Genomic DNA, 12137 nt, shown 5'->3' with positions numbered 1-12137 from the left:
AAGAGCCAGTCTGTCCAACACCCCCAGCTTAAGGCGTCTCAATGGCGAGGGCAAAATTCAGGTGTGCTCTTCCTGCCCTGGGATGCTTTGAGCAGCAAGATCCAAGCATATATGCCAATAGAAGAAATCCAAGACTACTCTTGTATGGTACTTAAAGACTACATCTTGAAAGACCAGATCCTGCTTTACCAGCTTACTTTCACAGCTCTGTGTGTCTGTGATAGCAGCAGTAGATTTATAGAAGCATTGGTCAAAATCTCTTATTGCTTACCTTGATAGATTGATCTCAGGGACTTGCCTTTTTTTGGAGCAGTGATTTCTCCTTGAACCCATAACAGTGGATAATTGCACTCTGGGAGTTCTCATTTTAAACACTTATCAAGGATCAAAATTAACCCCATTGAAGAGCTAATAATCTTCCCTTGCAGCACCATCTGTGTTGATCAGTCATGTCTGTAGTTGAGAGGAAATTTGCAGGATAGTGCCGCATGGTGTTCCTTCCAGCACGGCGGGGAGCCCCCACAAAGTTTCTGGCAGCCCCTGGGATCCCGGGTTGGTGAATTGAAAACTAAGTTACTGTAGTTGGCAAGGGATCAAAACTGAGTTTAAAAAGCAGAAGCATTATGGACCTGACGTTTTACAATGAGCTGATAGTGCCACATTAAATGGGTGCCCAGCAGCGCCTGAATGCCTTCCAGGCTGGCGTTAGATTGCAAAGAGGTTCCCTACTCGTGTTAATCAAGTGCACAGATTATTCTTGGAAGTGCTTTGCAAACAGGTAGCACATGGCAGGACTTGAAGTGAGGTGCAATTTCTGGTGTCACAAGGAGCAAAGTGCTAGTGGCAAGGCACCATGGTGCCAAATGACGCTGTGTTTCCTCCCAGTGAAAGAGGATGGAGGGAAGAAGCCCTGCACCAGCATGGATCTTCTCTGTCAATAAGTTATTTAAGAGACCCTGCCTTGCTCTGGAAATCAGAGTGTGCAAGAGATTTCAACTGTTCTCTCACCAGTAGAGCATCTCATTTAAGCCCAGTAGGGTTTGCTGTGCAAGCTAACTCCTGGGCCGTTTGCAGTGTGGGTTTTAGTCCACAGCTGTGGGACTGCTGTTTGCTCTGTGCTGCCAATGCCCATTGCCACCTTCCCTTGCAAGGTCTCGGAGAAACGCGCCTTATGTGAAGGAGACTATTTTCCCCATGTAAAATTGTGGGGAACTTCAGTACCCAAAGATAGTGGAAATGGATGGATCATGTTGTAGACAAATTCTGCAACAGCTTCTTAGAGGATGCTCTGGCAAGGCATGAAAGTCATCTGATTTGTCCCAGGGCTAGTCCTCCTTTGAGCAAAGAGTGCAAGTGCCGTCATGTGGATTAATGTGGAGCTGCCTTTTGCCAAGTCTGCAGAGCTCTTGGTCTTTCCTCGGGCTGCTGCTGGCTCTCTGGCTAACTTACCCTCCTCCTCCATGTCAAATCTAGAAGTTGGAATAGTTTAGGGACCTTATTTTTGTAAAACCCAGAGGTGAGCTGTAATGAGATCAAAACTGGCATCAGGTTGGGCTTACTCATAGGTTTCTGGACAAACAAGAGTGTCATCTTGGACTAAAGGAAGGCAAAATGTACGCTGCCTGCAGCAAATGGAGAAGCAGTACTGGTGCAGCAGGCGTGGGGTGCGTGTCCCCTAAACTTGGCCCTGCTATACGTATTATGGCTGCAGTGCATGTGGAACCAGTTATGGTTTAAAAGTGACTCATGTCTTCAATTCCAGCTGTAGATGAGGTGGGTAATATGGAGGAAGTTTGACTTAGACCAGGTGCAGATGGGTGGGGAAACTGCTGTGACGGAATGAGGTTCATGCCTCCCCCTCCTTCCCCTGCTGATGGCAGGATCCCACCCCCGTTCCATATTATTTTCTTTATCAACCAACTGTATTGATGTCTCGTGACATTTTTTTAATCACAGTATTTGAAGAGCCACCCTGTTCTGTCTGTCCAGGCAGCTATCGCAGGTCCACAGCATCCTCCTACCCGGTAACTGTGACTGCCTGACATGGAGCCCTCCTAACACCCTCCCCCCCTCTATATCAAACATAGTTCCTGAGGTGGTCTCCCTGGACCATTGCTGAGATCCCATCACCCTGGTTTTGAGTCCTTCCACTGCCACCAGCACCTTGAAACACAATTTTTTTTACCTTCTTATAAGCCCTCAGTCCTCTGCCTTGTCCTGCTTGGTTCTGCCTGCCAGACCTGCATGAAAACTCTTTCCCTCCCCTGCTGTGGGTCCACCAGGACACACTTCCGTTTCACAACTTCATTTTAAAGAGACTGAAGCTTTCTCTTCATGCTAATTGCATAAATCATCCCAGGTCTGCTCTCCCACCACCTGTGGGAGAAAGGTGCCCTTCTGATTGGGATGAATGTGCCTTCCACTGAGATGTTTGTCTTTATTTCTGATGTTTCAGAAGAATTCAGAGGGGTCACCATCGTGGAGCTGATTAAAAAGGAAGGAAGCACCCTTGGGTTAACCATTTCAGGTGGCACGGACAAAGATGGAAAGCCAAGAGTCTCCAATCTGAGGCCAGGAGGACTGGCTGCAAGGTGAGAAACTGAAATGGGGTAAAACTGGAGAGGAATAGTTGCATGTTCTAGCCACTGAGTGGGTATAATTAAAATAGTTGGCACCTGACTCCCTTTTTTCAAGTGCCCCAGAATGCAAAGTTGTTGCTTCAGTAAGTAGAACGTCTTCTATTTTGAATTATTTCCCATGCTCTGTGCAATTATGCTCTGAAATTTTGTGTAGGGATATTTGGGAATCTGTGAAATTAGGCAGCCTTGTCAGGAGAGCTGCACGGTACAATACATCTTGATCAAGCTAAGTGGTTTAATATTGTATCTGTTCTGAATACTGAGTATGTAAGTAACATTATTGGCTCAGAAAAGGAATGGGAGAAGAAAGGCTCCAAGAAGCAGAGAAAGGGAAGGAGTAATTGAACAATTTTGCATAAAAAAGGCAAAAGGAGAGATGTTTTCTTCTTCCGTGCTGGAGTTTTTTTCAGACAGCTCTTGGTATGCTTCTCTTTGACTGATTGCTCTACATGAATGGGAACTGAGCAACAAAAAGTTGTGAACATGTATACCATGATTGTGGCTGTATGTACAGATCTGAACACTTGCCATCAGGAAAGATAGATGGCTTTGGTTTTAGCACTTCTCTCTGATAGCAGGCACATGCAATCAGATGGCTAAGATCAGCCCAACGTTGCTGGCTTGTTCAGGAAGTCCCTCAGTTACCAAAGGTTCACCAGGCACATCTGGGCTGAGCATAGCAGAGACTTTGTGCTACCACTGCTTTTTTTTCTTTTTTTTTTTTTCCTTTGTTCGCAGAAGTGACCAGCTGAACGTCGGGGATTACATCAAGTCAGTGAATGGCATTAACCTGACCAAGCTGCGGCACGATGAGATCATAAGCCTGCTGAAAAACGTGGGCGAAAGGGTAGTGCTGGAAGTAGAGTATGAGCTCCCGCCAGCCGGTGGGTGCCTCTCTGATAATGCTACTCTCTTTTCTTGGCTGCTTTTTGTCCTGGGGTACAGATGGGCTTGCTCGTGCATTAGCTGTCATGGCCAAGGCAGTATCTAGGGGCATTTTGATGTTCTGCCTTCATCTGCTTGCAGCACCACGGTGGCTGCTGCAGAGTTGTGTGCAGTCGGAGCAGAGCGCTTTTTCCAGCACAGTGGGTGCCTGTTCATGCACACCGGTGGGAGATGGCTGATTAGGTCTGTCTTGCCTTGGAGTGACTCGGTAGCACAGGCCAATCTGCCTCCTGATGCTGCTTCGGCTTGTTTTTATTTTTTTCCATTTTGGAGCGTGGCTACAGGAGATGTTACTCAGTCTTAAGCATGTATTGCCAGACCCTCTTTTCTGAACTGCGGCAAGTGCTGTTATTCCTCAAGATGCTTTGAAATGTGATGTGTTTTCAGAAGGGAAGCTGAAGCAATCTCCTTTCCAGCTAAGGGGCCCCAGCAGAAGCTGGCGAGCCCAACACACACAGCCAGGGCTTGTGTCCTGACGTGGGAGACTGTATGCTCTTGCCCCGATTTGTTTGTTCTGATTAAAACAAATTCCTCGATACAGTTTCTCATCACAGTCTTTCCATTGTGAAAACGATCTCCCCAGTTATTACTCATTCAGTTACCCAGATCAATCAGAGGATGATTGGGCAGAAGAAATAGAACAACTAAAAATAAGATGACAGGAAAAACAAAACTAATGAAATCTAAACATTTTGCCCCAGATAGGAAGCTATCTTACACTTCACATAGCTTTGCTATAGCTGCTGCCTTTACATGAAAAGTATCAAATATATAAATTACCATATAAAGCCCTAAGAAGGGGGAAAAAAAAAATCTGAAGGAGCTGAATCTCTATCCATTATCCCTCTGTTCTGCTGTAAATGTTAGTGAGCTTTTGCACACAACCTTGGTAAAACAAGCAAAAACCCTGTGGTTCAAGTTTTCCATGTTCTCATACTCACTAGAGATGACAGCTCTTAACCTTTCTCCTGGCTATCAGGAATCTGATAAGCTGTACTTACCAGCTAAGGAATGGTGCCAGTACCGCATGGCTCAATCGATAGCAGCAATGCAAAATGTCCCTGTGTCTGAATGAGCAGGGAGAGCACACTGAAATAGTGACCTCTCCAATGAGATTATTGATGACTAATCCAAACAAAGAGGCACTGCAAAATACAGGGAATTGTCAATTATTGCCTTGCTCCAGTTCATTGTGGGTTTTTATCTGCAGTGAGGGTTTGTTATTGCTGTGTGCACCCATCTCTCTCTCTCTCGTTCTCTGTCTTTTCCTGGACAAAGAGCAGAAACAGAGTGAAGTTCAATTGCTTGTGCTTGTGGGTTTGAATTTTTCTCCTCACTGTGTAATTTCCTGCTTTGAAAGAGACCTTGCAATTCCAAGTCTGGTTTTCAGGCCACTGTGTCATATCATTTCTTTAATAAATAAACCAAGCCCTGCGTTAACACTAGCTTAGGTTTCCCCGCTCCCCACTGATCTTACGAAAGGCTGTTGCAAGAACTTCATGCTTGGATGCTTAGGACAGAAATTGGATGGTTTGCGAACTCTTTTGTTGACGTTTTATACCCTTTTCTTGGTATGTGAGTATCACCCATTAGCTGGGAGCCTTCCTGTGCCCTGAGCTTCTCCCTTCTGGAGTCTTTCTAGGCTGTGTCCCTGTTAGCAGTCTGTGCACAGCAGCAGGAGCAAAGCAGCTGTGTCGGGGGGACGGTGCTTTGGGGGTTTATTTGGCCTCGCTGTAGCCTTGTCCCCAGGGCTGCCTGCCTGCAGGCCAGTACTCTGCCTCCACCGTACATCTTTTGGGTTAGTTTAAGGCTTAGTTTAACCCTAATTTGGGTGCAGGTTGCAAGCCCTCAAGGTGCTTGGCTGTGAGGACCAATGTGGTCAGTGAGGACAGTGGGGAGATTGACTTCAAAAGGCCCTTCCTGAGCCGAGGGGAAACGCTAGCGTGGACGTGCCTAGGGGAGCCTTCAGCTCCGATTAGCCAGGTTGAAGTCAAGCTCTTAGTCTTTTTTTCTGATCATCCTCGTGGCCGTTCATTGCACTTGGTTTGAAGATTAGGAATTGATCTTTTCGGAGTGGATCGGGCTGAAATGCCATGTGCAGTTCTGGATGGGGAAGACTGGGAAATTGTCCCTTATTCACTGCAGTAGCTCAATAAATCATTAAATAGCAGAGGATGGCAAGGGATGGAAACAGTTTCTTTCTTTTTCTCTTTACTTTTGTACATTAAATAGTACTGTGTATTTAACATAAAATTACTGAATTGCCCCTAGGATCCGTTTAAAGGATTCACTTAATCTTTTTTTAAAGTCAAAATATGAGAGGTAAGGGGAAAAAAAACCCAACCTTTTGCACTGAGGATTTGGGATTTTCATTTTCTTTAAGGTCAGCCGGTGACTTGATTCCTTACGCTGCTGCTGGGGTTTTTTTTAATAAGTTTCCATCTGTGGCAGAAGCTTCTGGCTTTTGAGTAATGCTGAATGCATTAAAGCCAGTTGATAAACGAGATGGTTTTACTTGAATGTCAGAGTATTAACCAAGACAAATTTGAGGGGAGATGCACAACACTGAGCGGGTGAAATCATCCCAAGCCGTGATGGTTGGCTCTGACAAATGTTCACACGTCCAGGTTGGGCACTTTTTGCCTCCAAATAGGGAAGATACAGTATGGGTATTGGGCTGGACTTTCATTTCAATGTCGTTTGGATGAGTTTTGGTATTATTTTGCAGGGTGGCATGGAAAAGGTTTATCTGGGGGTAACTGGGTCTTCCTCTCTTCCTTTAGTGCCAGAGAGCAGTGCTGGCATTATTCCCAAGACCATTGAGGTGTCCCTCTACAAGGAAGGCAACAGCTTTGGCTTTGTGCTCAGAGGTTAGTAGCTTCTCCAGTGAAAAACAAAGAGGGGACAAGCCCTGGCAGAGGTGATTTGGGAAGCGGGAAAAGTAAAGTATGAAGATGAATGTCATAAACCTCGGTTGAGAAGCAGAAGTGTGTCCTGGAGAGCATCCCGTGCAGCCTTCAAGGACTGCTGGCTGCCTAATCCAGGGCAGTTGTTTTGCTTTCAGACTGTGTCAGGTGTTATGTGATAAACGCCTCTGCTTTCTCAGCGCTCTCAGTCAGACTTTCAAGCCTTCAGTGACTTACGGCTTTCCCGGTTTGATTACAGGGGGAGCCCATGAAGACTGGCACAAGTCCAGACCGCTGGTGCTCACCTACGTGAGGCCGGGCGGCCCAGCAGACAGGTAATGCTTGTGTTGCACCTCCAACATTTGCCTTCACAGGACAGACCAGCAGCTCTCATCATGCTCTGGGACACGTGTGCTTCTTCTCCTTGGTGGTGCCTCTCTAAGGCTTCTCACGCTGGTGGTGTGGGACCTGTGGGTGTGTGGGGAGGATGGGTCTGGTGCTTGTGGGCTGTCCCATCTGTAGATGTTATAGTTATAAGCAGAAACTCCTTATCCAGAGGCAGCCACGTAATTAACGCTGTGCAGACGAAGAGCTAATGTTGTGTTAGAAAGCAGGAGGCAGTCTATCTATTCTCATGCCACTAATTTAATACGATGGGCCTGGCACTATAAATAACCCCAACTATTGTCCTAAGGAGAATTCAATTCCTAAAGGATCAAAGTAATTGACTTTTAAATATATATATATATATACACACACACATATATGTATGCACACACACAAAATATATAAGTAGATTAAATATATACACTATATATATAAAAAAAATATATATAGAAAATATATCTAAATATAAATAAATGCATATACAGATACACAAAACCTTTTGCCTATGGCTTCCTACAGGGAAGGGTCCTTGAAAATTGGAGACAGGCTGCTGAGCGTTGATGGGATCCCTCTGCACAGCATGACCCACGCTGATGCCCTCAACATCCTGCGGCAGTGCAGCCAAGAGGCACTCTTCCAGATTGAGTATGATGTGACCATCATGGGTAAGGCCAAGATGGTTGTGGTGGCATTTTCTCTGACTGCCTGGAAAGTATGTGAGACTAGACACAGTAACAGGGACACTCAGTTTCAGTGGAAAAATTGCTGAGCAATGCGCTGCCAACATGGGTGTAGGGGGTAGATTTCAAAGCCGGCTTAGCTGAATGCATTTGAAATGCTTTTATCTGGTGATGTGTCTCGATGGGAATGACAACTGATTTTAGAGGAGGGGGAAAGAGGGCATTTTCTAATGTAGGCAAAAAGGGCATAGGGGAAGTCAGAGTTAAAAGCGGCTGAAGCACTCTGCCAGCACTGCAGATGCTGCTATTAAATGTGTGCTCGCTCACACAGGAGTGAGCTGCAAGCAGGCAGCAACTTGATGTGGCTGTGGCTGCGGTTCTGAATTTTGACCCTGCTTAATTCTAGAGCTATTTCCTTTCTTAGAAACATTAGTTCAGATCTGCTTCTGAAATAAATGAGGGGTGATCAACTGACTGACCCCCAAAGAAGATAGAATTCACTGAAGGGCAGAGGAAGGGTATTTCTAAAAAATGTTCTACACAGTAGATATTAAGTTTGAGGGTTTGCAGGGTTGGTGGTTGTTTGTTTGTTGTTTTTTTTTTAGCTTGATTTTCAGTTTCAAGCTCTGGGAAAGAGTTTATTATTAGCTACTGTAAAGTCATTTTGAGCTGGCTTGGTGACATGCAGCTGTTACTGCAGGGAGCATTGTTAATGAGTTTAAGGTTACCACAGAGTCCGAAGCTGTGTTGGCTCTGGAAGCTCATTGAGCTGTGCATTAGATTTTGATGTTCCATATATGTCTCCAGAGGGGTTTCTGCCTCCACTGGAGCCACAAGCTGGACGAGGTTGGAGTCTTTTCTGCAAATCTCGCAAACCAGTCCAGCACGTCTCAGCCTAGGATCCAGTGAGGAGTAGGAATCCGTGATATCAGGTTGTTTTCTGATTTGCCAGGGAGTAGGGAAATCAAAAGGATCTGTAGCTGAGAGAGTTTAATACCGCCCCAGCCCCAAGGAAAGAGAGCTGAGAACGCCAGAACTCGCTCCATGCCGTGTGCAAGAGGGTTGCACCAAGATAAGGGGCCTCCTTATCCTTATCCCTCGTGCCAACTTTCTGCTTTCTGCTTCCGTTTGAGCCTCCTTCCCCCACGCTTTCCCCTTCCTTTCAGCAGAAACTCCACAAGCGTGGACATACTGGGTCTCCCCTGGGGGAGCAGGCTGCCAGGACGTGGACAGCCGTGTGCCACACAGACACGTGCTCCGCTGGGCGAGCTGGAAGGAAAACTTGATGCTTCGGCAGTTGTCTGCGTGCTGCCTGGCTTCTGCCGTGCTACAGAAGCAGTTTCTCTTTAGAAATTGGCTGGGATTCACGAAAAAGAGGAAACACTTAAATGATGGAAAACAGAAACTACCCAAACCCTATTTTCTACCCTTCTGTATGATTGTGATTGTGGTAACTCTGCAGTGGTCAGTCAGGGATGTCTGTTCCTCTCCTCGCAGGTTGGCTGGGCTGGCAGCCCTGCCCGGGGAGGGGGTAGGCAGAGTTAAGGAAGGATTTTGCACAGAGCTGTCAAGTCTGAACAGTAGCAAACAATTAATGGTGCGTGGGTTTTGTTGTTTGTACGGTCCCTTGGTGCCTATGTTGCAGAAAGTTGATTGTTTTAAAACCTGACTTGGAGCAAAAATAGCTATGAAGTTGTCTTGGTATTTCTTCTTGAGTAACTCTCCCACCTAAAACTGTTAGGGTTGAGTGAACGCAGAGCGATTGCAGGGTTTTATGCAGTGATTCTCCATCTTGTGTTGCTATACAGTGGGCCATGGCCAGATAGTTCCCAAGATGTAAACCCAACCCCTTTCTTAGATAATTTCTGCGTGGAGAGTGCTTCTCCCCAGCCCTGTAAAGGGATATACTTGCCCTGCTTTCTTTTAAGGCAAGATGATGCAGAACATGTAGCTTAAAACAATCTCTGCAGACAGTTTTGCCAGGCAACAGCTAATAACTGCAACTAGAGATTAGTGCATCATCCCCGAATCACAAATATTACAGACATTCTCTTTACTAGCCATGGGAAGATGACGAGGGAAGGGAAAAGCAGGTGCTGGAAGCAGTGTGAGGATGTTATTAGCCTGAAGGGAGCAATCCTAATTCCCGTTTTGAAAACTTGGTGAAGGGGCTGGGGAGACACGTGGCCACATAGTTCACTTGATTCATTCTGAGAGCTGGGGGTACCACCATGAAGTGGTGCTTGGCCTGTCCATCCCCAGGGAAAATCGAGGTGTTTGCATCACGCTCGCTCTCCGCTGCAGCCGAATGCACTGGGGTGGTGTGGGCTGACCCTCGAGGAAGGAAAGTTGTTTTTCCGCATCTGTCTTTGGTGAGAGACCAAGGCTGCCGCGGGGGAGTGTTGAATCACGGCGTTCCCCAGCTGGCTGCGTGGTTCTCCAGCCAAAATTGTGCACTGAGGATGAACTGCATGGGGCCAGCCCTGCTCTTGGTATGAGGGATGCGGCAGCTGCTTGCCACCACCACCGAGCATCCGCCGGCTATCGGGCTTTCACTGGGGAGGCCAGCATAGGACGAGGCCGCGGCAGGCTTTTAATCAAATTGACTGATTTGATTAAAAATTCTCAGGGCCACAGAAGGAATTAAACTAATCTGCCATTTCCATTTAAAAGGAGTGCGAACTGGGCATGCACCTCCCTTGGGCATCGGGAAAGTCTCTGCTCTTTGCTGATGCCAGATAAACATTGCGATAAACAGGTGCTTTCCTCTGGCACCACCCTATCTTATGGGCCTTTTAAAAGAGGGGGAAACAAGAAAGAAAAAACCCCAAACTGATCAGCCATAAACAAGTGGCATTTGAATAGTTACTCTGTAAATAAGCTGTGTGTGCAACGACACCAGGCGCTGGGCTGCAAGCCTTCAGGGTTGACTCATGGAGGGGGGAACGCGCTCTGCCAGAGATGACGAATGAGCACAGCGATTTGCTGCATCCTCCTCTCCCTCCCCCGGCTGCCCTCCACCCGTTCGTTTGTAGGAGGGAGATTTTTAGGCCTGCGGGGTTCTCCTGCTGACGGAGTTGGGGGCTGGAGTGTCCCACAAACGGGTGACCGCTTGACGTCTGCGGAGCGGTGGCGGGGGTAGGGTCTGACGAGGGGCCTGTGATGTCAAAAGCCTCCATGTGCCTCTGAAGCCAGAGGGATCACGAGCAACTGGGCTGTGTCAGGAAGCAGGCAGCTCCCTGGTGTGGTTCTAGGTGGTTTTGGTTTATTTTGTTTGCATTTGCAAGGGGGGCACTTTTTCCCTTTCCCTTTCCCCCTCTCCCCCAAAGTGCATTACTGGTGAGCAAAGCCAGGTGGGGTTCAAGGAAATCTAGTGCAAGAAGTCAAAAGAACCCACCCCACAGTATTTCCTGCAAAATAAGCTGCTGAGAGAAAGATCTGTAAGGAAACACCTGCCAACCCCCAGCTTTGAGTGGTGGGGTAACCAGCTCTCCTGTACCTTTGGCACTGGGATGTCTGACTGCCTGGAGCAGACTCTGCTTCCCATGAATCCAACGTGATATTGGTGAATGCCTCTCAAGTGTGTGGGTGTGAGTGGGTTTTGCACGGCCCTTTGTGTCCTCCTGGGACCTGAGATCACAGAGCGATGGAATTTGCTGTATTTGAGCAAGTTTTCATAGGCTTTCCTCTTCCTGATTTGGTGGAGAAGATTAGAGGGTTGATTAGATCTGTAGTGAGTCACCTGATGGCTGCTGAATTTCCACTTGAACATTTTGACTGGAATTGGGTTCGGAAAGAAAAATGCAGGCAGGATTTGGGGGCCGATGTTAACTGGGCTCCCAGGACTGATTCAGGCTAGAGCTGCTGATACTGAATTTTAACAGGATCCTATCCAATTTATTTATCCTATTCATTTAGTCAATGCCACCTATAAAGATCAGATGTCTTCAGAAAGGTGGAGGGCTTAAGGTTTTATTTGGTTACTAAAACTATTGTTTCCGAAGATGGATGAAAACAGCATACTTGCTTTCCCCCAGCTATGTCAGAAGATGTAATATTATTCATGCAGCAAAGGGGAATGGGTCTTTCAGACCCTGTCTGACTACCCACTAAACAGGCACGTATTTTTGGACAAGTTGTGTGACAGCTGTGCCTCAGTTTCCCAATCTGTAAAATGGTACCATCCTCCTTTGGGAAGCACAATTCATTGCTTGCAAAACACTTGCAAACCCTTAAATGAAAATTTGCATAGCCATGCAAGGCAGCATACGTGTTTTTTCTGTTCCTTAGTAACAAAACCCTAGAGATATGATGCAAGCTGCTGTGTTCATATTAAACTCTGTGTCACTGGCCTCAGCGATGCTTGTTCTGCAGTGGTGTGATTTTTGGCTCTCAGTACATGCTGAGCACTATTTGAGTTGAATATCTTGTGAATGCTGAGCCTCCAGAACAACTGCTTAGGCTCTGTTGGCTTGTGAGAAAGGATCTTGCTTTAAGTAAGGTGAGATTTGCTGTGAAATGCAGGAGAGCCGCGGATGCCTTTTCCACAGATGCTGGGTGAGGTTGCAGATGTGCCTGAT

General features: G+C 46.7%; 1 protein-coding gene across 4 annotated transcripts in view; it reads left to right on the top strand.

Annotated features, from left to right (window-relative positions):
• The window catches only part of GRIP2 (glutamate receptor interacting protein 2), a 294138-nt gene that overhangs the window by 233989 nt on the left and 48012 nt on the right, over positions 1-12137 (top strand). For all 4 annotated transcript variants that reach the window (XM_075762147.1, XM_075762150.1, XM_075762146.1 and 1 more), the window contains exons 3-7: positions 2456-2591; positions 3378-3523; positions 6368-6454; positions 6750-6825; positions 7397-7542. In XM_075762147.1, the coding sequence (XP_075618262.1) occupies positions 2456-2591; positions 3378-3523; positions 6368-6454; positions 6750-6825; positions 7397-7542 (591 nt within the window). The remainder of the gene's footprint in view (positions 1-2455; positions 2592-3377; positions 3524-6367; positions 6455-6749; positions 6826-7396; positions 7543-12137) is intronic.

This window comes from Balearica regulorum, chromosome 10 (assembly GCF_011004875.1).
Source record: "Balearica regulorum gibbericeps isolate bBalReg1 chromosome 10, bBalReg1.pri, whole genome shotgun sequence".
Lineage (NCBI taxonomy): Eukaryota > Metazoa > Chordata > Aves > Gruiformes > Gruidae > Balearica > Balearica regulorum.
Note: the sequence above shows the minus strand (reverse complement) of the source record. Positions and strands in the feature narration are given on the sequence as shown.